We start from the raw sequence: 27,200 nt of genomic DNA, 5'->3' as shown, positions 1-27,200 counted from the left end.
ATATTAATTACACGTTGTCACCAGAATTAGAATGTAACTTAAACTTCAAACTGAACAAAATAATGTTATTTTCATAAAAAAATCATATCTCATGATTATTATGTGTGCATCCTGTTATTGTGTTTATTGTTATGTTCAGTGTGCTTGATACGGGACAAGGACCCAAGGCGAAACAAACTATATAGCTGGTTTTAGTGTATCAATCTCCCCAATAATGAATTTTAAAGACAGTCTAGCATAAGAAAAGTCTATATCGAAACTCGGACGGAGCTAGACATTTAAGATTTTTATGTCATGCTAAAATTCTGACAAATCAAAAGAAATTCAAAATGTCAGGTACCAAGTAATATAGTCAAACTATTTTGCTTTTCACAATAACACTCCTGGGATATAACCCCCGGGCTCCTCCCACTTGCATTCCAAATACTGTGTCAGTGACAGTTTAATGTAGCTTAAGAGTAGTCTATATTAAACTTCAACAAGAGGTTGACAGTTGAAATTTAAGCTATTTTAAGTCAAACTTTTATGCAGTTCACAATCAGTTAGGCCCATTTTCAATATTTTAGACACTCGTTTTTTTCTATACATGATACACTCTGCTTCAGCAGTGCGTTCAGTAAGGCGAGCGTTTACAAAATGCTAGCAAATGTTTTGATTCGTATTCATGTTGCAACGCAGCGCATACACTACAAGCAGGGACCCAAACAGCAAACGTTCACTGCAAACATGTTTACTGAATGCATTGCAGTTATCCACCTTACAAGACTGATTCTTTGCGTATACATATTCCAGAAGTGACCATAGCATAACTTAAATTTTAATAGAGTCACTGTCAAACTATTGTGAGATTTTTTCCTGTAAATAAGTAAGCCAGAATTGTGCATTGTGCACTGTAGTTCTGTAAATTAATACTTATTTGTCTCATTATCTTAAAATTAGTTTGACAGTTCAATGATGAAATATACTAACTTTATAATAACTAAGGTAAGCACTGATTTACAGTTTTAAAATCTGCAATTTATCATTAGGAACCATTCTTGGAGATAACCAGGATGAAGCTCTGCTCATGGATCAAACCTTAGATTACAACACTCGGTCATCCTCACTTCTGTCATTGCTTCCCACATCTACTGCACTTGCACTTGATACTTTTTGTTACACTTATAACTTACAAAATTTAATGATATAGAATTAAAGGAAATTACAACAACTTTTTTAGTCGAGTAACAGTCCATTTTCCGATCTAAGCCCCCTCCCCCCCAAAAATTAAATAAAAATAAAATTAGTTTGGTTGGGGTTACATCCATTTCAAAAACAGGAAGGGTTATTTTTAATTTTATTAGGCTTTATATAAGAACGTTATTGTTATCAATGGAAAATGGTGTTAAAATTATCTTCTGTGTAAAGCTTTAAAGGTTTTAAACTGCATATTAAAACACACACTTAAAATTATTATTATTTGTATTATTTTTTTACCATTTGACTATAAAAAACAGTAGGGTTGGCACCTATTTGTAGGTAAGGTCGGTTTACTCGAACCAAATGTAAATATTTTTGAATCTTAGCTCTAATAATCTCACATGATTGATATTAAAACATAATGTATAGAACCCCTGACGAATCCATTGCTGTGTCAGAGTCAAGGTTACAATAACGAGATTCATGCTTTCTACGTCTCCAACACATTTCGTACTTTCATTAAAAAAAAGTTGATAAAATTTGGGACACTTGTTCTACTCAACAAGGCTAAATGCAAAACCTATTTTGAATCAAACCACAATCAAGTCTATGGCTCACTACAGGGTGTATAAATTTCATGTCTTCTGGATGTTTCTTTACACTGAGGCCTTGAAGGATATCCAAATTAAATTTTATCACACATATACCGATCAAGATAAGATAAGATTATAAGTATCGTCCATGGCCGAGAGTTTAAGATAGGTTCATTCCGACCCGAGCGTAGGGTGTTTTGCGGAAACGAGGTTTCACCTCAGTTAAACAAAATTAATTAAAAATGTATTTTTTGCTGGAACTCTTTTGTGCTTAGTGAAAATAATTGCGTACGGATATGCGATAGCACGTGGTTGTCATGGATACGCGCGCAGTGATCCAGTTAATGTTAATAGTCAAATCGGTCTTTTTAAATAGTTCTAAGGAAAATGAAGCATTATTTCGCGTGAAAACTGTTTTATGGTGACATTTGAAGCGAGAAATAATTAATTAGCTTTCTAAATATTACCATAAGACAAGATTTCCTTGATACTACTGACGACAGTCTTCAACAAGGGAGGTTATTATAATGTTGTGACCGTTAAAAAGGAGTTCCATACGGGCATTTTATCTTCCCCCGTGGGCAAGATAAGAATATCTAGCATGGTTAAATTATTGGATCTACTTATCTGAGGTGGGAGAAAAGAATTTCTTTCATTTGATGACTACTCCGCTTGGCATTAAGTTCCAACTGCTTCTTTAATGAGCTGTTTTGAATTGTAAATCAAAGAGGTATACATGTAAACATTTCTACTGGAGACATGGGTATAATTCTTGAGATTAAAAAGTACTATGGTATATGAAATTAAGGCTCTTTTATTGCAATTATATATAAATAAATATATTTGACCAAATATTGAAATAAAATTTCGAATGTGTTTATTAGTTTAAAAAAAAAAATGTATTGCTTCTTAAAATGATCTTGTACAAAAAGATTATAGTGTTCGGTGTTTCTTTTTCGCTCACTTTTTTTGCAGAGTCATTTATTTGTACAATTTTTCTTTATGTATAACTGTCCTAATTGATATTATCATTGACATTACTTGTTATAACTCAAGTTGTTTGGTATGTAATTGATGACTTGTAAAAAACATATCACATTACAACACATATTTACTTCACCGTGTTTCAATGCCTGTGAATGACTTTTAAGTGCGTAATTTATCTTTGAACGTAAATACTGTTGTGCGGATTTAGTATATTTATTATTGTTTTCTGTATGCATTCTTTATGTTCATTTAATCTTTCTGCCAAAATGTATGGGCTCCGAATAAGCTCGTAGATTCAATCATTTCAGTATTTTTTATTATTATAATCTGGCAATTTGACAAAATGCATATCAGAGTTGTCAGCGGTTCAAAATGAAATGCTTAAGGATAAAGATTATTATATCCTTATTAATATCAATATAATTATAATATCAATCACTTGAGTTAATAGCAAAAGTGAAATAAATTCAGTGTTAATTGGGATTGAGGTACATGTACATGTATGGCTTTGATATTTATCTACATAAATCTTTTAAGAATTGTTATTAACATTTATAACATTCATTGTACATGTTATTTTACAAAACTTGAGGTTGTTTTAATTGTTTTTAAATGTTAAAATCATGATACTTATGTATCAATACTCATTCACATCAATCAGTGTGTGTTATAATGCACCTGTCAATTGTAACCACAGCCCCCACAGGTTAGGGGGTAATTACCTGAGATGACGGGGGAAATGGGCCGTGTATTTTCACCTTTTAGGTGGCCCTGCAGTGCCGAGTGACTGCAGTTGTTGTGATTTCAAGCTGAAAATAGTGGGGAATGGGCCTAACCTAGGATGCCCCTGGGGTGCGGGGGCTTTTGGCAGGGATTTTACCAGCAGTTTGTCCCCGGACTTTTGGCGGGGATTTTACCGGTGGTTGGCTAGATTGAAAATCAAAGTCCCCGCTATTCCCCGGACCTGGGGGCCGTGGTTACAATTGACTGGTGCATTATTTTCTACTGAAAATTAGGCTCATGATTCATAATACCAAAAAGTAGACTTTTTTTCAGTATCACAATTTTATAAAAAAAATTAACTCTTTAATAAGTCAGCTTATACAGATATGATAAAATGCAGTCTTATCCTGGTAAAAAAATCTTCCACCAATGGAACCCAAGTGGGGTATTTAATTCACAATTTAAAGCATTTTTTTGCTATTTTCACATTTCCAAGGGCCTTGAGCCCATTCAAAACACAGAAAAGAAAACACCGACTTAAATGCACACCATTCTACTTCTTCTAAGATAAGATCCTTAGATAGAATCTTTCTTTGAAAAAGAAATTGCACATTTATCTTACTCAAAAATGGTACTTTTTATATTAAATGTAAAGAATAAATTTATATTTTTAGGACAAAACAGTCATATGACTATAAGATGATAACCACACCACCATCAAGTAGTGCTATGTAGATGCTGCGATGTCATCATCAAACAATTCCCTTACAAGCCAGACCCCCAGGAGCATGGAGGACCCAGCACCACCCCTGGGTGTGTCAGGGCTAAATGGAGGGGGTGGGACAGCATTAACAGGCGGGACACACCCACTGGCGACCATGGCCAAGCCCCGTTCCACACTAAGTAAGGAAGAAGAAGAGGAAATTATGAAAGAAGTGGTAGGTTGATTCTTATGATAGAATTACATTGTATAGGTATGGAAGAAGTTGTAGGTTGATTCATATGGTAGAATTACATTGTATAGGTATGGAAGAAGTTGTAGGTTGATTCATATGGTAGAATTACATTGTATAGGTATGGAAGAAGTTGTAGGTTGATTCATATGGTAGAATTACATTGTATAGGTATGGAAGAAGTTGTAGGTTGATTCATATGGTAGGTTGATTTACATGAAAGAAGTGGAAGGTCTATTTGTAATAAGTTAATGCTTATATATTCTAGTTTGACTTATTGTCCAAGACAGCTTAAAGTTGATACGAAACTCTCTCGGGTTTGTTACCTTAATAGAAACCAGAACTGTGTGGTGTCCTTTTTGAGGGGCCATGAAAAAAAGTACCCTTGGTGGGGATTGATCCCACTCCCTCTGCTGGTGTAGGACTGTAGGTCGCTGTTTAAAATTTGTAATAACAAGATGGACTGAGTTCAATTCGAGCTTTTGCCAGAATACTTTTTCTGAGGGTAACATTAGTATGAGTGTCTGTAAATATGTAGATTTCCGGAGAGGTTTACTTGCCGAACCTATGAAACTACCTCATTAATTGTTCATGATAACAACAGTTTCGTATCCAAAGCACCCACGGTACACAGCAAAGCATAGTGCAGTAGTGTGTTGGGGTTATCTGACGATGGTTAACATTTTGTAGGTTCAGTCATTAAAAAAGTATTTCATGTAAACTGTTAGTTCTCTATTAGTCAGAAAGTCATCTTTTCTGATAATCAGCAGATTTTGTAGCCAGTTTTAGAGGAAGGTAAGCCTTTTGTCTCTGAAATATATTTTTCTATGGAGTAGTTTGTTATGCAAGTGAATGCTTTTTTTTTGCAATATAACAGTGTCTTATAAAAATATTAACAAAGTGTTGGAAAAAAGGGGTAGACAAAGAGAATTGGCATGCCGGCCAAAGCGCTACATGGCAATGATGAAAATCCCCTGGTATGAGACTCGAATCCTCTGGAATTCTGAACAAAATCCCCTGGGGAGCTTTTCAATAATATGGCATGTATGCTGTTAACAAAATGCCTGATCTTCTAAAGATCAATTCAGCGCTCTATTGGTTATTATAATCTAAAAGTGTGACAGAAATTGCTCTATTTTGCTAAAGAGCATTAATAACTCTATTGAAAGTAGAATTATTTTGGGCTTATATTTACAAAATTCTGCTCAAATGAGTATCGGCCTATTGCCTATTGATGTTTGATCATAAAAGTAAGTAAAATGTCTCAATTGCAACAAAGCGTAGACAAATCGTTGCCAACATAAAATCTGTGAGTGAGTCCCTTTGAAAAATTATTTTGTTCCTGTAATATTTCGTCCTGTCAAATTTGCTTATATATCTTGCTTATCTTAATATCTTTTTGTATTTCAGTGCGTGAATAATGGAGTCAAGTACGCTAAGATTTTGACTGCTAGTGATGAAACAAACCGTGTCCATCTTCTGGAAATATTTTTCGCCGGCTACCCAAAGATGGTTGGCCTTAACATGTTTCCGAACTTACGAACACTTGTGATAATAAACCAGGCTAGTTTATCGAGGATAGAGGGGCTGTCTCACTGTCCAAAGCTGTCGGAGTTGTGGATTTGTGAATGTGATATCAGCGTATGTTTCATTTACATTTGTTTATAATTCTTGGTAAAATATTGTAGCTTGTTTGTTTTCCATAGAAAAATTGACCGGTAACCACTTTTTAAAATAACCTTGATGTTGTTTGGTGCAAAAACTTTAACCTTCCAGACCCTGACTCAAATAACATTCAAGGCATTCAAATGAAAGTTAGTACAGTATATGTTGCCAGAGACAATGCACACATGTAAAGCAATACCCATAAATCTGGCTTTAAAATTGTAAAGTTATGTCCCTTGTTTAACAAATTGAAATACAGATAAACATTGGCATTTGCTTTGGTAGTATTCGCCTGTGTTTTGGCATAACAAGAACAACAATTCATCTATCTTCAGGACAGACTCTGAATTTGTAATTGTCACTAGATGATTTTTTTATGTTTTTTGGTGGTTTTTTTTTGGGGGTGGGGGGGTGGGGATAGTTTCTTGCTTCTGAAAGACCCATAAACAAATATAAAGCGCTCTAGTTTACATTAACCCAGACCAAAGGTTCTGGGTTTAAGAGTGAAAATGATATTCAGACACATTTTCTACTCCCCACCTGACTAATTAAAGCCCTGTGGGCCGTGTCAATAATGGTCTTAGTCGATTTTAGTCTAAGTTTGGAGTGGTCTTAGGGCCATAGCATTTTTATTTTGCTACATATTTGTGTGAAATAAATTTAAGCCAAAATTGAAAATGACCATTAAGTTTAGGAAATAAAAAAAATCAATGTACTGCTATTTCTGACTTTGATACAGAATTAATTTAAGTTAAGACTAAAATCCTTTATTAAAATGGTCCCCTGTACAAATATACCAACCCTATATTATCTAAGCTGTCTTTACAATTGGGGAATTCACTCTATTGGTCAGTTATTTATTACAAGTAATCCGATTAGCTACATCAATCTTAGATCCATTTTAAAACTAATATTGAATACCAGCCACTATTATGGCTTTATTTTTAAAAGGAATGAATTCTGGCATTAAATGATGTCATTATCGGGGTATGAACGCAATTGATCAGCCCAATTGCCTTTATATCCCTGAAATTGAAATCAATCCACCAAAATCTTTACTTATATTTACACCAATAGTTCATTATTTCATTCAAGAATTGTTAAAAAAATACTCCATTTCATTTAAGAAAACCTTACAGTAATACTTTCTCAACAATTCTGTAAATAGAACGACCCAACTGAAACCTGAAACATTTGATCAAATAACGTCACAATAGCACAGAAAAAGATCATCCACTTGAAATCACTTTAAAACATAAAATTGAAACATAAATCACAAAAGTACATTTTGTGATTTAACATATCATGAATTAACGCTCTCTAAAATGTTGATTTGTTTTTACAGAACCTGTAGACACAATACAAACATTAACATGAGATCAACAATTTTTTTGTATATTGTTATGCGATGATTCACGATCCGAAGTTTCGAACATATCCGATGATGTTGCGTATATTGAATGATACCCGCAATTGCCAAAAGGCAGTTCATTTAAGGAACGGAAGCTGAGGTGAAAATATTAATAAATGAAATTGATGTCATATGTGTTCAGAAAATCGAGCAGATGCAGCATGTGAAACACCTGAAGAAACTCTACTTGTACAGTAACAAGATTGGTGTCATTGAGAATCTAGACGCGCTGACGGAACTCGAGGTCCTCTGGCTTAATCATAACGATATTGTCAACATAGAGGTTAGCGTTTTATATTTATGCTTTGTATTGTTTTTATAGAGTAACAAGATCTAAATTGTTTTACTTTTGAACCAATAGAAGTTGATGCAAAAAATAAATATATATAAATATTTTAATGCATTATTGTGTTTAATTCATTTGACTTTAATAATCAAAACAAAAAAAGCATTTGATTTTTGTAAAAATTAAAAAGATATAAATTAAAAAGATATAAGCAATATATTGGCCCTTTTTTAAATGGGGAATTTGTGGCCAGACGTAGCTATTTATTGAAAACCCAATTTATTAAGACTAATATTTTTATCTGAAAACACATCCTATGCTTTTTAGTTTTTTTTCAATCTTTAAAATCAAATGAGTTAAACAGTATAAATGCATTAAAGCACGGACCTATAAAGCATGGATTGGCAACTGCCCCATATCGGTGAAACAATAAGAAATAATAATTAACCCACAATCCTTAGCGCGCGCTCGGCAAATATCGAAAATTCCGCCGAATCTCCGATCGGTGATTAACGGCGATCTTTGGTTATTTCCGCCAACTCTTCTAATAATGCCTTGTTCGTTATAGATTTAATTATAATTAATAACTGTGATTTTAATCAGATTCCATTGGACTATTATCAACTCAAATAAAAGTACCACGCATTTAAGTCAATTTTAATTTATGTTTTCCTACATGTATATATTCGGCCGATGTCGGACGTCTCGAAAATGACCACACGGTAAGATCTCGGAATGAAATCCCGCTGCACGCGTGAGTTTGAGATTATCGCATTAACACAGATGAGAGTTGCCAATCCATGGTTTATAGGTCCATGATTAAAGTGACACTCTTATTCAAAATCAATACATACACATGTATAATAAACATAAGTTTTGAGTGATAAACCTTAAACTACTAACTAAATAATGCATTTATGAAACATATTAATTACCGATAACATGATTGTAACCATGTATTTAATAGCTGAATACAGGAAAATATTAAATGATTGGTGAGTGCTAAAAGATTTACTGTGATCTATCATCTCATGAAGTCGAAATACCTTTTTTACTGCACCTTTCTTTCAAATTAAACTCAGTATCCTTCATCATTGTTTTCTACTGATTTATTAAACCTTTTTGGTATTTTAAAACAATTGTAGTAATTGTGGTAAATCTTATTTGAGAATAAAATTAATATGTTTGTTTTGTGCTTCTATTAAGATTTTATACCTTTAATTTCTTGAATTGCAGAACATTCAGATGTTGACAAGACTTAAACAGTTGAATTTAGCAGAAAACAAAATAGAAAAAATAGGTAAGATTGTAGCTAGGAATCCCAATCAGGGCCTCCCGTTAAGGGAACTTTGGAAGTATATTACTCCCTATAAATGGGCCGAAACTTTCAAAATTGGGTCCCCGAAAGTGCAAAAACTTCCACTATTTTGGAGAAAAACTTCCAAAAGTGAAGGCTTGGAAATTCAGAATATCAAAACCTAGTTATAATGTTACTTTATGGCTGCATTTTCATTACATCTTAAAGTAAAATGTTCACTTTAAATACAATTTTGTGAAGTTCACAAGTTATAATTAGAAATTATCTAATATTGAATGTATCTCAGTTAGACCAGAGTGGAGAGTTCAAGGCATAAACTTCCATACTTCAGAAGAAAACTTTCAATATTGCTGTCAGGGAAGTTTAACTTCCAGTTTCAAATTATTAATGGAAGCCCTGATTGATTAGTGATTTTATTGCATTATGGGCAATGACCTTGTGCTTGATAAAAGAGTTTTATGGGCTTTTCTGTCTTAAAAGAGAAAAAAAAGCTCCGCAGTGCGCTCAGTAAGGCGAAGGTTTACAAACACTCGGAAACATTTTGTTTTGTATCCTGTTGCAAGGCAGTGCATACACTGCAAGCGGGGAACCAAACAGCAAACGTTCACTGCAAACATGTTTACTGAATGCACTGCCGGTATTGTCATGACCTTGGTGTTGTTGTCAGCAAATATCGGCATTGCTGGTTTCATCTTTGGCGTGCCAAAACTAAAACGTTTGTTTTAACTCAAGGACTTCAAAATATTCAAATTAAACTTTGTACATATGTTGCCAGAGACAATACGAACATGCAAAACAAGGCCCATAACTCTTTGCTATCATAAACATATTCCAAACTGAAAAATAATAGACAAATGTTGGCTTTTTCTTCACAAGTGCTCTTTTAAACAAATCAGCCATGACAAATTTACTGTAGATTCTTTTAATCATGATTTAATATTGATATGTATGACTGATTGTTAATGAAACAATTATGCCTCTGGAACAAGTTTCTGACTTGGATTATTGAATGCATGTTGTTTTTTTCTGTCTAGGTCACACATTAGATGCCAACCAGAGACTAGAAGAACTCAACCTCTCTGGAAACAGACTCTCGTCTCTCAGGGTAAGAGAGGATCATTGTTTGTTTCAGTGTTACAAACCAAGAATTTATCATAACAGTAGTATCGGAATGCTGTTACAGTTGCATCCTATTTACTCGTTTATCTCCTGCAATCAGCATCATGATTTCAAATAGGAAATGGCTGACTTTTGTCAAAGTTTTATTATGTGAAATATCAATGTGGGATCGATTAACTTTCCCGAAGGCAAATGACCAGCGAAAAGAAGATAGAGGATGATTGTTTTTTTACAGTGAGAAAAGTATTTATATAAAGTTTTTTCAAATAAAGGTATGTTTAGTCAATAAATTCAATGAAAATAAAGTATTTCATATATTAGTTATTTGATATCGAACGTCCAATGAGATACTTAAGAAAATGACTTTTTTAAAAGTTAAGAAATGACTTAAGATGTTTTATGAATAATAACGGGCCCGGGAAACACCAAACAAATTGATTAATTGTGGCTTAAATTAGTGAGATTATTTTTTTACCGTGCACATTTTCTACTCCAGGACTTGACAAACCTGATGCGGCTTCCCTTCCTATCCAGCCTGTGCATGAAGGACCCTCTGTACAGCCCAGCCCCCGTCAGTCTGCTCTGTAACTACGCGACACACGTCCTGTACCATCTGCCTTCGCTTACCAAGCTAGACACTTACGATATCTCTAGTAAAACTATGACGGAATTTGCTGAGGTGAGCAATGTTGATTGTTAATAAATAAAACAAAGTTATTTAATTCCATTATACATGTTATAATGTTCAAAATATTATAAATCATTTAAAAAGATAATATTGGAAAAGCTGATTGCCAAATTCAATGTCTAGTAAAGCAAAATTAATAACTATAACATATATCTGAGTTTAAGTTAATAAGGTGAATTTCTCGAAACCAGCCAGTGCACATGCAGAAACCACTAAATAACCCACATATTTGAACCAATCAATGACTTATTGGTAACTTGTTTTAGTCAGAATCTTTCGAAACGATTAATTAAAAAATCCAATTTGGCAGTACCATTGGCATAGAGAGACATGAGCATAAATACTAAAACTCAAATTCGTCATGACATTTGCTTTATAACAATATTCTGTATTAATTTATAATCCTTATTTCAAACATTAAATATCTTTTTTTCCCTTATCTCAGACGACGGTATTGAAGAAGAAGATGTTCTATAACATGCGTATAAGGACGGTGTATCGTAACCTCGCCCAAGTGATTGGCAAGATGCAAGCATTTCAGCAACAGATTGTCGACTTCCCACACGAGAGGCTACGAGCCCTCATTAATGTTATGAAAGAGGTAGGGAGAATGAGTTTTTAGATAGTTTAGTATATCCTTAGGCCTAAAAAAAAAATTGTTTGGTAAGGGTTACATCCTTTTCAAAAATAGGTAGGGTAGTTAGGCTTTTTATTTTTTTTATTTTTTTATTAGGCTTTATATAAGAATATCATTTTCATCATAGGATAACTGTGTTAAATTTTTTTTTTAGGCCTTACCTTACATAAGTTATTTGCACCTCGTCATGCAGACATTCAAAATTCTTACAGAATGATGCTCCCTTTTCTCATGAGAGGCTATGAGCACTCAGTGCAATGACAGAGGTAGGGTGGGTGTTTTTGAGAAAATTTAGTGTATCGTAACCTTGCTCAAGTGATTGAAGATACTAAAACAAAATGATGCTTAACTTTCCACATAAGAGACTTCGAGGAAAGGAAATAGATAGGGGGAATGTTTTTGAGATAATTTAGTGTATTGTTACCTCGCCAGACTGATTGGCAAGATGCAAGCATTTAAGGAACAAAATGATACTTAAAACTTAAAACAACAAAAGAGGCTACGAGCCTTTCCTAGTGCAGTGAAATAGGCACAGTTGTTTTGAATGATGCAAAATAGATAATTGTTTACAAAATTACAATCATGTTTTAACAAAGTTCAATGAAACAGGAAGGGGATAGGGCAGGCCCTTATTTACAAACATCTTGAGCCCGAGTTTGAGACTGACAGACTCAGAAAAGCAAAATCTTAATTTTGTTGTAAAAATGCTATTTTAGAAGCAAATATGCTAAAAATTATGTTACCTGTTACAAATAATTTGTTTTACAATTAAACACACATCTTTTGTAAAAAAATTTTTATATTATAGATATTTTAAAACAATTAAGAAATCACTTTTCTGAACCAAGGTCTCAGACTCAGGCTTTAGTTCTAATACAAACAAAGGATTTTAGAGATGATTTGCCTGTTTTATTAGTTTGTTTGCTAATGTATGCACAAAGGAGAACTTGCACTCAAGTATTGCAAAATTATGGGAAGCTAGCTGGTACAGAGGTGCAATGTTCAGTTCTTGAAAAGAGTGTTTAGTTTTACTAGATGTGGCAATAAACACAAATATTATTCGTACCGTGATTTGCACCATTTTATAGTTTTATTCTACAAGAGGGGTTTTGTAAAATACTTTTTCTGCAAGTGGATGTGTAATTTCTTTTTTCGTGTTCTTGTCTTCAGTCAATGTCTCATGTAACTGCATTTAATTAATACTACTGGAGGATTAGACTCAATTGCAAACAATTAGGCCAGGGTCTTTTTACCAGTGTTGGGAAAAATTGCTTAGCCCTTTTTGTTGGGGGAAAAAGTGTGTGTTTTTTCAGTTTTGGGTAAAAATTCTCAGAAGTCTTTTTCAAATTTAAAGTAAAATATCAATAAAGCAGTGAATATATCACTCAGAAACATCATTTAATAATTAAAATATTGAAATTTATTTTATTTATTTTTTAAATAGGGAATTTCAGAGGCTATTATAATTTTGGGAAGACTAAAGGTGTTGCACTTGATTCGAAATTTCTACAAAACCTTCAAATGCTAATCTCATTTAAACTATAAAAAGATATTTGAATCCACTTGACTATCCAGCATACATTTTTATTATAATCTGTATTCTTATATACAAGCACAATATATACCCGGTAATTCCAAGCACTGTTCTGTTTAACTGTTGAGTGTTGTACGGGGCCTGTTGTAGATAGAGTGTATAGACGAGAGCCCGGGGCTGGCACAAAGAGAGGAGCCCACAGATGATAGCCCAAGCCCGGGCCCGGACAAAACACAGGTGCAATCTGAGGTGACCCACTAGACTGACCGCATGCGCTTTTCTCACACAGTTTTTTTCTTTACAGATCATTTACATTTGGAGAACTGTGAAATTAATGAAGTTTTTTAGGATTTTCAAGTATTTGCCTCCTGAGGTTCTGATATATTTATCAGATCTTCTTATATATTAATTTTTATTTTTTTTAATTTTAAATATTTTTAAATTTTGAGATCTTTTATTAAAATGTTAAGATGTTTTGAAAGACATAGATTTCCACCTTGTTTGAAGCACAATTAATTCTTACAGTGGCCATATAGGGCTGGGGTTATTAAAGCCTGAACTCGTTGATTTCACAGTCTTTTTTTTTACCTTGGAATGAAAACAATCCTCCTTTATATCACCATTTATTTTTTACTTTTTTAGTAGAAATTTATATAAAAATTAATGCATGCCACATTAATATCATTCGTTTTCTATATCGACCTCTTGAATCACTTTTAATGACATTTTAGGACTTAACACTCGTATCACTTTTAGACTGTGTAAGTTTCACGTTCTGTGTTTTAACAGAAGTTTGCAGTTCATAATAACATTGTTCAAGCATGCTTGCTTTGTTCCAAAGTTTGAAAATGTCACATGTTGGTCTAGTAGAGTTAACAACTAACTTTTTTAACTACTTCATTTTAGTTTGTCTGTTTTTTCAAAAAAAGTTGAAGTATTGTGATGACAATGGTTTTATTATTGTCATCGTTGTCGTAGTTGTTTAAAATCTTCTACCGTAGCCATACCTGAAAAAAAAGTTCTTGATATTCAGATGAAATTTGGTACAATTGTTGCTAGAGACAAATTCAAATATATACGGTCTCCGTGGCCTAGTGGTTAAGGCGTCTGCCTACAGAGAGGGAGGTTGAAGGTCCGAGTCTCACATGGGGCTTGTTTTGACATGGCAGGTTGCCGACCCAGCAGCTATAGTTAAATCGAGCGGTACTGATTGGCTTCTTGCCACTGGTGCCTGGCATATGGGATAGGAAAGTGGTAAAGATGTTCACAAATGAAGGTGTCTCATAAACCCAACGGGTTGGCCCTTAACTAAGAGGGGTGACACTATAATAAACAAACACTTTACTTATATATGAACAGCAAGGCCCATAACTCTGGCTCGAATTCATTTTTAGTCATGCCACTGGTTAGACTAGAAGAAAACAAACAGAAAAGTGTTGGAAGTCATTGGGTGGTAACCTTTTTGTGTAACTCATGTTAACATGTAATTAATTTCTAGATTAGAGATAGTAGCCAAAAAATATTACTGAAAAACTAACATGATCTTGTATTTCAGGTAGACAGCTATAGAGTGGTTGCGAAACAAAACTTATACTTGTTTGTGTAGTTACACATATATATATATACAAGTTGCATTTGGGATTAAAAGTTGTTTGAAAAATTTAAACTTGTACTTTTAAGCTCATTGATATTCGCATGAATCACACCTACTTTGGGCTATTATTAGCCCCCCTTCAAAGAAGCCAAAAGCTTGTCTGACTGATTACTAGACATTCCTGGACCTATGGTCATCATATTTGACATGAAGGTTGAGCCTGACCACTAGATGACCTCTTTTGATTTTAGGGTTCGTCGGGTCAAATGTCAAGGTCACAGTGACATTTAATGTGAAAAGTTTGCCAAAGCTGGTCCGAGTGGTCACTCAACAATGCCTGGACCTATGGTCATTGAATTTGACATGGAGGCTGGGTTTGACCAGTAGAAGACCCCTATTGATTTTAGAGGTTATTGGATCAAAGGTCAAGGTCACAGTGACCTTGAATGTAAAAAGGTTGTCCGAGTGATAACTCAACATTGCCTGCACCCATAGCCCACAAACTTTAAAGTCATATAGTCAAAGGTCAAGATCACAACTGATATTTACTTATACTTGGAATGGTCATAATCTTAAAACTACCTCAAAGGCATCCAAAGTCAATGACAAATCAGCTTTCATTTCGGTCCATGCATATTTCATTCTATTGTCCAAAAAATCCTGACAACATGGCTCTCAGGGGAGCAGAATGTTTGACAAACATCTCTTGTTCTTTTACATTTTAATCTTGAACAATGTACACATTCTTCGATAAGGTTGTGCCTGAAAAGAAGCCAACATGTACATGAATTTTTACAAGTAGTGTTCCGTCACCTCTCTAGTCTCTACAATCTTTCTTCTCCCACTTATATGTATATAAAGTTTTATTACAGCCGGCCATTATATTATAATTTTACTAAATCACTATTTAAAATAAATTGTAGATATGAAATATTATAATAAGGTAGTGTTGAATAGATCTAGATCAACATGTAGAATAATTTTTCTTGTTAATCAACATAACAATTGAGACCCACTTATTTCACTGTATTATCTATATAAGTATATGAGAAGTTATGGGAAATTAAATAAATTCTGTGCAAAATTATTAATTAGTAATGTGTAATAGTGTCTGCTATTAAACTTAAAGCTTTTCTTGAAAAATGAATTTTGTCTTGATAATCCCATCAAACAATTTGGATTATAAAGTTATTATTTTTACCAAAATTTAGGTCATTCGCAGATGCTATCAGAATCCACAGATGTTAATAATACTGGGCCTCCACAGTTAAATTTGAGAAAAAATGGAAAGTTTTATTGAAATAATATTAAGGAGACAATTTTCTTTGTAAAGACTATAACTATTATTGGGCTGTAACTGACCTCTGTTTTTCAAAAGCAAAAAAATGTTGGAAGATTTGGGTAGCTATGTGTGTGTCATCACTTTTATCTTAGCCATAACTTAAAAACCCTTCAAGATATTCTTATGAAACCTCAGGGAACACGTCATGTTGACAATACCCAATTATATAGCAAGAAACATAACTCTGGCATGATTAATTATTGAGTTATGCCCTTGTTCACTGAAAAAACCCAGAGCAGACGGGCGTTATTGTTCCCTCTGTGGTACTCTTGTTTCTGTTTATGTAATGGTGGTTGTTTTTTTTTTCAGTTGAACCTACAGAAGCTTAGTGCTCATCCAAACTATAGCTCCAAACTGGATGCAATGAAGGAACGAGTGAAAAAATGGGAAAGGAAGTGTTCAGAGTACGTACACATTACTTTTATTTAAGTTTCATTTCAGCTTTGATAAATATTTTCATTTAATCTTAAATTTTATGATCTAAAGAACTCACCCAAAAAAGTAAATACTTTTGTTTAATCTTAAAATATATGATCTGATTAACTCAACGTAAAAGGCTTGTCTCTATTTTTTATTATGACCTCATTAGACATCTTAAATGTCAGCAAATGAAAAACTCTTCAGGATTTTTCTGACTTAACTGACCAGTAAGGCTAATATAAATTTATTGCTAGATTTTCATCCAAAAAGTTCTTAAATGGGGCCGGGGGTGGGGTGACATTTTATTTTTCCTAGATAACTGTTTCACTGTTGAATATGTGTTCATGTGCTCTTTTATGTAAGGGACCATATACATGTGTTTCTAGACAAAACCATGAAAAAGATCTTAGCAAATCTCCTATTTTATATGTGAATGTGACACCATAGGTATGATTTAACACCGTTCCTTGACAGTACGAGATCGATAAGTAAATACAGACCCTAGTTCAGCATTTTTATTTGAGGATTGGATAAAATTTAAGGGGCGGCTGAAAAATGAGGGGGCAGGCTGTATGAAAACCTAACAAATAATTTATCGTTCATGATTTTTGGTGAATTTCTGGAAATCATCTTTTTTTTTAATTGTTATTTATCACATAAAAGTACTTGGATTTAATAATTATTTAAAACGATCCAAACTGTTTCACATGATCGATAGCCGATGGATAAAAATGTTAAAAAGTTGTTTTTTTTAACAATTTCACCATCACAGCATTATACTTGCCTGAAACATTTAGCTGTTTAATTACTCTTCTTTTAATTACACAGACTGCATTCCTTTGCAGGTTAGAGTCACTTTATGTGAAGACAGTGACTTGGTTTCATGACTCGGCCAATACCCTTAGAGTCAATAGTATTGTGGAGGAGCTAGATCCTAGAGGAAATATACATATATATAAAACTTGTTAATTAACTTCCAAAATAGAGGCATTTTATGCTAAGACGGTGACTGCATTTAGCAACTCGGCCCATAATCTTGTCAACAGAATTGTCAAGGAGTTAGACTCCAGTGAATATACACATATACAAACAAGCCTTACTTTTAACTTGTTAATTAACTTCCATGATAGAGGCTTTTAAGGCTGAGACAGTGACTCGGTTTCGCGACTCAGCACATACTCTAGTCAACAGAATTGTCAAGGAGTTAGACTCCAGTGAAAATACACATATACAAACAAGCCTTACTTTTAACTTATTAATTAACTTCCATGATAGAGGCTTTTAAGGCTGAGACAGTGACTCGGTTTCGCGACTCAGCACATACTCTAGTCAACAGAATTGTCTGGGAGTTAGACTAAAGAGGATATATACAAGCCTAAATTTTAACTTGTTAATTAACTTCCAGGATAGAGGCATTTTACGCTGAGACGGTGACTCGGTTTCGTGACTCGGCCCATACTCTAGTCAACAGGATGGTTGTGGAGTTAGAATCAGGGGGAAATGTGAGGTTTGAAGAGGGCTCACCCTCTGACTTGTGGTAGGTACTGGTTACATTGTCTTCTATGGCTTAGCAAATGACTAACATTAAACATGTTTACCTCTCAGAAAAAAGCTCACTGGCAGCATCTTCCACCTGAGAAATTTATGTTTGCAGTGGTCAAAATTAGCTCAAGCCTGCAAGCCCTGCACTGGCAAAAAACTCTTCGGGCTTGCTAAAATTCTGGACTTTATATAGCAGGGCTTGTAAAAAGATTGTAATGGCAAGCATGAGTAGAGAAATTCAGGCTTGTTCATCCAAAATTCTTAATTAAATGACTGTATTTGCAGTTGCCAAATTCATTTATGGAAATGAAATGGGTTGGTGTTAATTCACCTGCCTGTTTTTTTTATATGATTTAAAGGGTAATCATTAAAATAGTATAATGAATGCCCCATAAAGTTGTCATAGTCCCGATTGGGCAGTTTCTCCTGACCTTTCACAATATACACAAGCAAAACTTACATACACTTATCACTTATCTGATTTTAAGAATTGAACAAAATGCTTGAACAAGTATGAAATAAAGAATAAGGATGAATTGAAGACACTTGACTGACATTCGTTTTTAACACACCTGTTTTCCAAGAAAAAAAGCTATTGTCAAAAACTTGGTGTCAGCAACTATGGCTAAGTCTTCGTTAAAAATCTTTTGCCATAACTGAAAAAGCGTCCAAAATATTCAAATGAAACTTGGTACTAACGTTTTAAATGACAATGGGCACGGGTGAAGCAGGACCTGTAACTCTTGCATCAACAATCATGCTTAATGCTTATTTGCCACTGCAAAAAAAACAACAGACACATCTTGGTGTTGGCTCCGCGGCGCTCTTAAACTTTTTATATTTTTGAAGCCTTTTTTGTTTTTACCAGGTTCACATCCTGCCATGACCTGGTGTTGTCACGGTTTTGTGCAGCGGACTATCGTGAACATGGCATTGTGGCAATCAAGGTGCGGCGTATCATCCGCCTACATAATCGAACACTGCGGTCACGCTTTGATAATAAACTTGTATCAATTGTGGACAACCCAGAAGGGGAATACTTCATCTCAAATAGGTACTACTTTTTAGCTTATTCGTTTTCTCAAAGAAATATAGTCCAGGTATTGTCTTAGCTTTGATGTCAGGTTGTTGCCATTGGCATCATGCATGGTTTCCCCCCCCCCCCCCCCCCCCCCCCACAGAATAGTAAAGGGGACATAGTAGTGATAGGCATGTATATTATGCATTTCTGTAGCTCGAATGATTAAGGCATGTGTGTGTGTGTGTTGGGGGGGGGGGGCTATCTTGTCCAGAACATAACTTGCAAAGCCTTAGAGGGATTGACTTCAAACTTCATGTACAAATAGATCTCGTTGAGTAGAAGTGCAGTGCACAGGTAACATAACTCTGCTAGCAGTATTCGTTTTGTTATTGCCCTTAGTTAATTTCATACTTATTTTTTGTCCGGAGCATAACTTGAAAATAGTTTGAGGTATTAACTTAAAATTTCATATACAGATAGAACTCATTGAGGAGAAGTGCAATGCATAGGAACTATAACTCTGTGTGCAGTATGTTTTTAGTTATTGCACTTTGTTAATTTTCAATGTTATCCTTTGTCATAAGGCAATGATGATACTGTTTTTAATTCGGCGGGGGATATAGCAGTCTGTGACTTTTCTTGTTACTGTTGGCCATAACATAGCCATAAAATGACAAACATTTCAGATATTGACTAGATAATTGGTACACATCTTTACAATGACAATAAAAATATGCGTAGCAAGTCCCATAAGTCTTTGCAAGGGGAGACATTTTCTTTTTGCAAAACCGTCCATCTGTCTGTCACACTATCATGTCTTTTCCATTTCTCCTAAACTCCTTAGTATATCAATTCAATGAATTTGCTTGTTTTCCCAGAAATGTTGGTTACAAGAAGCTACTTGAGTACCTGTTCTGGATGTGGGACCCCTCGCTACCAGGTGGGACCAACGAGCCTGAAAGGATACTGGAGGAAGGCTTCATGGATGCGGAGAACTATACGGTAAACCTTCTATTGAAAATAACATTGATATTGGGTTAAACAAAGCTACTTAAGTACCTGTTTTTAATGTGGGACCCATCGCTGCCATGTGGAACTAGCAAGTTCAAAAGAACCCTGGAAGAGGGCTTCAAGTATGCTGAGAATGATATGGTAAACCTTTTGTAAAGTACTTTGATTTTGGGCAACAAGAAGCTACTTAAGTACATGCTGTTCTTGAAGTGGGACCCCTCTCTACTGGGTAGAACCAGCGAGCCCAAAAGGATACCTCAGGACGGCTTCAGTGATGTGGAGAGCTATGCAGTAAAGCTTTTTAAAATAACTTTGCTGTTGGGTTGAACTAAGCTACTTAAGTAACTGTTTTTTAAGTAGGAAACCTCGCTACCATGTGGAACCAACAATCCTGAGAGAATCCTGGAAATAGCTTCATGGCTGCTGAGAATGAAACGGTAGAGCCATTTAAAACAGTTGGCCGTACGACCAGGTTTGACTGTATGTGTTAATATGTATCTTCTTCAGGACTTAAGCCGAGATGGTGCAGTGCCGTTAAGCAACAGTCTGAGTTTAGCGGACAGACACCGGATAAACCACCTCATGAACAAAAACAGAGGCAAGGAGGTCCAAGAGTTCTGCCCCTTTAAATATGGTACGCTACTGATAAATGTTTTTCTATAAAATCTCATCAATAAAAACACAAGCGAGGAGAGGCGGGAATTCAATCCCTTAAATATGGTACTCCATTGATAAATAATTTTCTTTAAAGTCTCACCAAAAAAACACAATCAAGGAGGTGCAAGAGTTCTGCACCTTAAAAAATGGTACGCCATTGGTAAAGTTTTTCATTAGTTCTGCGTTTTTAAATATGGTTTGCCATTGATAAACATTTTTTCTTTAAAATCTCATCAACAAAGTCAGGGACAAGGATTTGCAAGTGTTCTGCCCCTCTTGATATGAATTGCCATTGATAAAATTCTTTTCTTTTGCTATTGATTGAATCTCTGTGAGGAGTAAAGACTGCAACATTGTTTCCTATAAGAAGTTAATCAAATTGACATGGTTTATCTCTGCCTAAGATTCTGAGATAAATTAACCTTATATTGGAACTTGAAAGAATAAAAAATCCCAATGGTTTAATGTTTATTTCATGTTTCTTTCTTTTAGGCCAGTTAGTGATTTCAAAGGTGTATCTTGGGAAAAATGCCAAAGCCCTGGATGATAAAATGTAGGTATTAATTTGAGTAATTCTTATTCTGAAAAAAATAATAATTCTGTTAAAAATTTACTTATTTCTGTACTACTTTATTTTAAAATCGTTATCCAACCATTTCCTCTGATGTACAATAGAAAGTGTGTGTGGTTTTTTTTCTTCAGAATTCAGCAGTCATCATATCCAAAGTTAGACTCTGTGTTCAGGCCGAGGAAAATGTGTGTTAACCATGATAAAAGTGAGTATTGTATAATCAAGAATACAAACACTTCAAAGCAAATAATAACATAGAGGATAATTGTTTGTTACAGTGTAAGATTGTAATATATTTCACCGAGTGAGCACCAAAAGATATATTTCACGAGTGGCATAGCCACAAGTGAAATATTTACTTTTGGTGTTCATTAGTTGAACTATATTGCTATCTTACACTGAAAAAATGCACCAATTTCAAGGTGCACGTAACATCATTTTGGAAATAATGTTGTTGAAATTGTGCCCCAGCCCAGTGTACGCTGTCATTTGGTTTGGAACTGAGAGCGAGCTAAAATTTCAAAACAGTGAAAAATATCAATTTTTATATTTTCACTGTTTCAAACAGTGAAATATCAATTTTATTTCACTGATGAATCCTTATAAACCACCGGACAGCATAAAATAAAATAATTCTACTTGCAAATAAACGTAGCAAAATAAGCTTGTCATGAACCATGATTGCAATGCTTTTTTGTATTGAAGCGTCTCAGATGATCAATTTTTACAGCTCTAACAGCTGTTTTGAATGTTCATTTTCAGCACTTCAAAGAGTTTTGTTTGTCACTGTGCCGTTATTCAAAACTACAATTTTAAGTGAAAGCAGTGCAAATTGTACGTGTATGTATACTTTAGGCTGGAATGAACTCGCTTCTTTAATAGTTTGATGTTAAACGTAAAAGTTTACATCTAATCTCTAATTGCGATAGCTGGTTTCTTAAATGTATGAGATGATCAACAAGCGATAGATATTGAAGTTGATTTAAAATTCACTTTATAGATTGGGTAAAGTATAAGCCATGATCATTGAATACATCAAAACTTGAAATCATTAGTAACAGAATTGTTTGAGCAGCAATGTGATTATTGAAATCTAGATATGAATTGCTTGATTTGAATCAGTTATACTATTTGATGTAACACCAGGGGCTGTGTTCATAAAACATCTTAAGTCATTTCCTAACTTAAGTCAATTTCTAAAAAAAAATTGATCAATTAAAAAAAGTCTAATTGTTTTTAACACAAAAATATGTGTATTTTTGAAAAATTCAATGAAAATATTGTATTTCAGAAATTGTTAAGTTTTTATGCCCCCACAAAGTGGCGGCATATAGGGTTTCCCTTGTCCGTACGTACGTACGTACGTCTGTCTGTCTGTCTGTCTGTCTGTCTGTACGTACGTACGTCCCGAAGATTGTTTCCGATCTAATTCTTGAAAACCGTTTGTCCAATCCTCACCAAACTTTAAACACATGTTTGTGACCATAATATCTTGATCAAGTTCGATAGTCATGGAAATCGCTTTAGTCATTTAGGAGTTACGGCCCTTTTTTGCCAAAAATATGTTTCCGATCTAATTCTTGAAAACCGTTTGTCCAATCCTCACCAAACTTTAAACACATGTTTGTGACCATAATATCTTGATCAAGTTCGATAGTCATGGAAATCGCTTTAGTCATTTAGGAGTTACGGCCCTTTTTCGCCAAAAATATATGTTTCCAATCTAATTCTTGAAAAGTATGTGTCCAATCCTCACCAAACTTTACATACATGATTGTGACCATAATATCTTGATCAAGTTCGATAGCCATGGAAATCGCTTTAATCATTTAGGAGTTAGGGCCCTTTATTTCCCAACAATACTTAAAAAATATCATCTCGATGTAAATGAGATGTGGATCCAACAAGTTTTTTCCTGCCTGAATGGCGCCATATAACCTATACAGTCTTGCGATGCCGTAAAACCCAACTCAACTCAACTTATCCTATATGTGCAGATTATTATATCATATGACCAATAAGATACTTAAATAAGTGACGTAAGTTAAGAAATGACTGAGCGTCTTAAGTTATTTCTTATCTTAAAGCTGCACTCTCACAGATTTACCATTTTTACAACTTTTTTTATTTTTTGTCTTGGAAAGAGAATTTTTTGCGTAAATATCTGCAAACCAATGATATAAGATTGCTGACAAAAAATTTGATCGTAGATTTTCATATTTCCTTTCGAAAATTAATGTTTTATGGCTTAAACCGTTACTAGCGGTTTAAGAAAAATGCATAAAACATTCATTTTTAAATTTAATATGGTTTCCATGAATTTTTGCAAAAATTGGCTCGTTCCAAGACAAAAAAAAAAAAAAAGGTGTCAAAACGTTCAATCTGTGAGAGTGCAGCTTTAAGTAAATTTTCTTGCAAATTTCAAAATCAAATTAAAAGAAAAAGTGTAAGTGTTCTTAAAATAATATTATGTATTTTCAATGAAATCAATGAAAATAAAGAACTTCAGATAGTATTAAGTAATTATATCAAATTATAAATGAGATACTTTTCTTAAGAAACTGACTAAGTAAGGAAATTACTTAAGATTTTTTATGAATATTGGCTGAGGTAAATTTCATGTGAATCCATTCAGAAATGGTAGACATAAACGAATACAGCAGAAGAGAATAATATTTATTTGATTGTCGAAAGTGGTCGAAATTAACACAAGCCCGCAAGCCCTGCACTGGTAAAATGTCTTCCGGGCTTGCTCAAATTCTGAATTTTATATAGCAGGGCTTGTTCAAAAATTTGATGCCAAGCTTAGAATAGAAAATGAATTCGGGCTTGTTCATCCAAAAGTCTAATTTCAATGATTGTGACGAGTCCAACAGAGTCAAAATGTGAACATTTCAAATAAAGCTGTCCCACAGCTAGATTGTCACAAGAAGTTTTTCTGAATAAAATATATTTGACTGATTCGTCAAAACTTTGTTAAACTTAACCATGTTGTAAACTTCATTGTTGTTAACTTTTAAATTGTTACTGATTTGGAAGTTTAATGGATACACTTGTGATCTGCTGTTGATTAACAATATTTGAGAAAAATGTTTCAGTTGTTCTTGTTTATATTAAGATATGCGAACACCTCATCAAATATTTTCCTTTAAAAGTTAACAACGAAGTTGTTAATCACGTTGTAAACCTTAACGGGTTCTGAACAATCGATCTGCAATTAACATCAGATTGCTTACATTAACAGTTAAGTATGAGGTTTATTCCCATGTTTGCAGATAAATTAAACCTCGACAATTCGTCATGTGAGTGCAGCTCTCGGCAGTGTGAATGGTACATCTTCGATAACGAGCTCGTTCTGCCCGAGTACATTGTCGAGTTTGAATATGTCACCAAGGTAGGGTCTCACCCTCTGGCCAATCTATTATTTTTTTTATTCCTTTGCTTAGTTATCTGTGATGATGTAAACACCATATGTTGTGAACCTTTAATTACTTAATAAATGATGCATTTATGAAAAATATTAATTACTGATAACAAGATTGTAGCTGTGCATTTAATAGCAGAAAGCGCAAAAATATTGATTGGTGAATTAACTGAATGCTAAAAGATTTACTAGTCTCATAAGGTAGAAATAACGTGTTTTATGCACATTTCTTTCAAATAAAACTCAGTATCCTTCATAAGAACCACTGTTTTTGACATTTATTCATCCTTTTTGGAATATTAAAACAATATTATTAATTGTGGATAATCTGATTTGGGGGTAAGATTGCATCTTTAAGCATTTATTGTTCATTATTAAATAATTATTGCAGATAAATATATCCAATACTGGATTATTGAAGAATCAGTTTTTTGAAAAAGGAAAATTGGGATAAAATAAAGTCAAAATTGTAGAAAAAACAGTCCTTTATTAGGAATTTTGTTCAAAATCGATTATGACAAGCGCTATCATTAGTTGCCGACTTTAACCTTTTTAATCTATTTACCACTGAAATTGATAATCTGAACAACACTAGCTCATGCAGTAATACAAACAGTGAAGTCACAACAATACATGAAATAGCCTGCTGCATGGAAATTACAGTTGATGGTTTGCATCCATAAATATAGTGATAGATTATTTTTTCTGTTAACCAATCAGACTCAATATTACCCTGACCCATTACAGATGAGACCAAAATCTCCGTTTGCTCAATTTAACGAAGTGTTACTGGACAACAAGGATAGCAACTACCCGAGCCTGCCCCTCCAGGAAGAGGATAAACAAGTGGACAGCGATGTCCTGAATATGGAGCCCCAGCCCAAACAAAGACCTAGGTAAGGTCTTAATTGAGGGTCTTTTACCATTCTAAATATAAGTGATGATGTGGGTTTTTTTGTAAATAGTCATGGTATTATTATAGCCTTTGTTGTCATTTGTAGCATGCCTTGGCCTTGGCCTTTAAACTTGGCCATAACTCAAAAACCGTTAATGATATTCAAATGAAACTTGGTACACATGTTGCGAAAGACAACACTTGCACAGCAAGGCCACCAACTCTTTACTTATTATCAAGTTGTGCTGCTTTTTTGACTGAGAAAAAATAGTCAAGCATTTGGGTTCACTGTGGTTGAAGATTATATTATCTTGAAAAAAGATTTGGAATTCATCACCACATTTAATCACCATGGCAATCAACTTTTTAAAAGAGTACAATTTACTCCCTAAAAGACGTTACAGATTAATAGAAGCCTATGTTGAAGATCCCCAAAAAATAAATAATATGGAACATATTGTTACCCAGAATCTCTATGGTAACAGGTTGTCCCACTTGAAATACAGTTGTTTTTGTATAAAACAAAATTTTAAGGTTTAATATTACAGATTAGTAGCAGTAACAGATGAACTTTTGTTGAAAATCACCATGGAAAAAGAGTTTGAGCATATAACCACCCTGAATCTCCATGGCAATGGGTTGACCCGCTTGAAGCCTCTCCAGCCCCTAAAGTCCCTTAAACGCCTGGTTGTCAGCTTCAATGAGCTCTCCAAGCTAGATGAGCTCGCTCACATGGTTAGTCATCTTTTCTTTTTAAAATGATGTGTATACTGTTTTTCTCAATTTTAGACAGAATTATAAAAATTAATGTGGTTATCTTTCAATGAACTTAATTGCAATACATAAACAGAACTTATAAAGTGCAAGCAAGTAAGACATAGTAAGCCAGAGAGTAAGCATATTTAAACAAACAAGTAAGCATTACAAAGTAAGTATAACTAAACAAGATAGTAGGTAAGAAAAAGTAAGCAAGAAAGTAAGCAACTAAGCATGAGTAAGCAAACAACAAAGTATGAGTGAGCAAACAACTAAGCATGAGTAAGCAAACAAGTTTGCAAGAGTAAGCAAACAACTATGCAAGAATAAGCAAACAACTAAGCAAGAGTAAACACACAACTAAGCATAAGTAATCAAACAATTAAGCATGAGTAAACACACAACTAAGCATAAGTAATCAAACAATTAAGCATGAGTTAGCAAATAACTTAGCATAAGTAAACAAACAACTAAGAAAGAGTAAGCAAACAACTCAGCAAGAGTTGGAAGTTGGCATGAGAAAGCAAGAGACTGTGTTCACAGTGAATACAATTTTCAATATGATGATACCTTAGATCTTGAATAGTTCATTAAGCATGTTTTTTTCTGATTTGTTTTTCACTCTTTTTCTTCCCCAGGGCTTGGAACAACTTGATGCTAGTTTCAACAAAATCGTAACTTTAGAAGGACTTAAGGTAAGTTTTGGGTTTTATATTGCAAAATGCCTTTTTTGATATTTATGACATCGATTTTAAGATATATCAGTGACAAGTCTCCCATCGTGGAGAGCTTAAGTTGTTGTTGTTTTGACAACAACACCCAGTATCTTTTAGCTTCCCCCACAATAGAACTTTAAAGCTGTACACTCACAGAT

The 27,200-nt window shown here is 34.1% G+C and overlaps 1 protein-coding gene across 11 annotated transcripts in view; it reads left to right on the top strand.

Annotated features, from left to right (window-relative positions):
* The window catches only part of LOC128209176 (leucine-rich repeat-containing protein 9-like), a 64,682-nt gene that overhangs the window by 141 nt on the left and 37,341 nt on the right, over nucleotides 1-27,200 (top strand). For all 11 annotated transcript variants that reach the window (XR_008256950.1, XR_008256951.1, XR_008256952.1 and 8 more), the window contains exons 2-20: nucleotides 4,157-4,420; nucleotides 5,846-6,076; nucleotides 7,654-7,794; nucleotides 9,034-9,097; nucleotides 10,150-10,220; nucleotides 10,731-10,913; nucleotides 11,368-11,523; nucleotides 13,244-13,342; nucleotides 16,339-16,433; nucleotides 17,855-17,986; nucleotides 18,860-19,045; nucleotides 19,891-20,014; nucleotides 20,531-20,657; nucleotides 21,173-21,233; nucleotides 21,383-21,456; nucleotides 24,527-24,645; nucleotides 25,423-25,571; nucleotides 26,119-26,305; nucleotides 26,965-27,021. Coding sequence is in view for 8 of the 11 variants with exons in the window: in XM_052913095.1 (XP_052769055.1) it covers nucleotides 4,226-4,420; nucleotides 5,846-6,076; nucleotides 7,654-7,794; nucleotides 9,034-9,097; nucleotides 10,150-10,220; nucleotides 10,731-10,913; nucleotides 11,368-11,523; nucleotides 13,244-13,342; nucleotides 16,339-16,433; nucleotides 17,855-17,986; nucleotides 18,860-19,045; nucleotides 19,891-20,014; nucleotides 20,531-20,657; nucleotides 21,173-21,233; nucleotides 21,383-21,456; nucleotides 24,527-24,645; nucleotides 25,423-25,571; nucleotides 26,119-26,305; nucleotides 26,965-27,021 (2,451 nt within the window). In the remaining 3 variants the exon portion in view is untranslated. The remainder of the gene's footprint in view (nucleotides 1-4,156; nucleotides 4,421-5,845; nucleotides 6,077-7,653; nucleotides 7,795-9,033; nucleotides 9,098-10,149; nucleotides 10,221-10,730; nucleotides 10,914-11,367; nucleotides 11,524-13,243; nucleotides 13,343-16,338; nucleotides 16,434-17,854; nucleotides 17,987-18,859; nucleotides 19,046-19,890; nucleotides 20,015-20,530; nucleotides 20,658-21,172; nucleotides 21,234-21,382; nucleotides 21,457-24,526; nucleotides 24,646-25,422; nucleotides 25,572-26,118; nucleotides 26,306-26,964; nucleotides 27,022-27,200) is intronic.

This window comes from Mya arenaria, chromosome 11, assembly GCF_026914265.1.
Source record: "Mya arenaria isolate MELC-2E11 chromosome 11, ASM2691426v1".
Taxonomy (NCBI): Eukaryota; Metazoa; Mollusca; class Bivalvia; order Myida; family Myidae; genus Mya; species Mya arenaria.
Note: the sequence above shows the minus strand (reverse complement) of the source record. Positions and strands in the feature narration are given on the sequence as shown.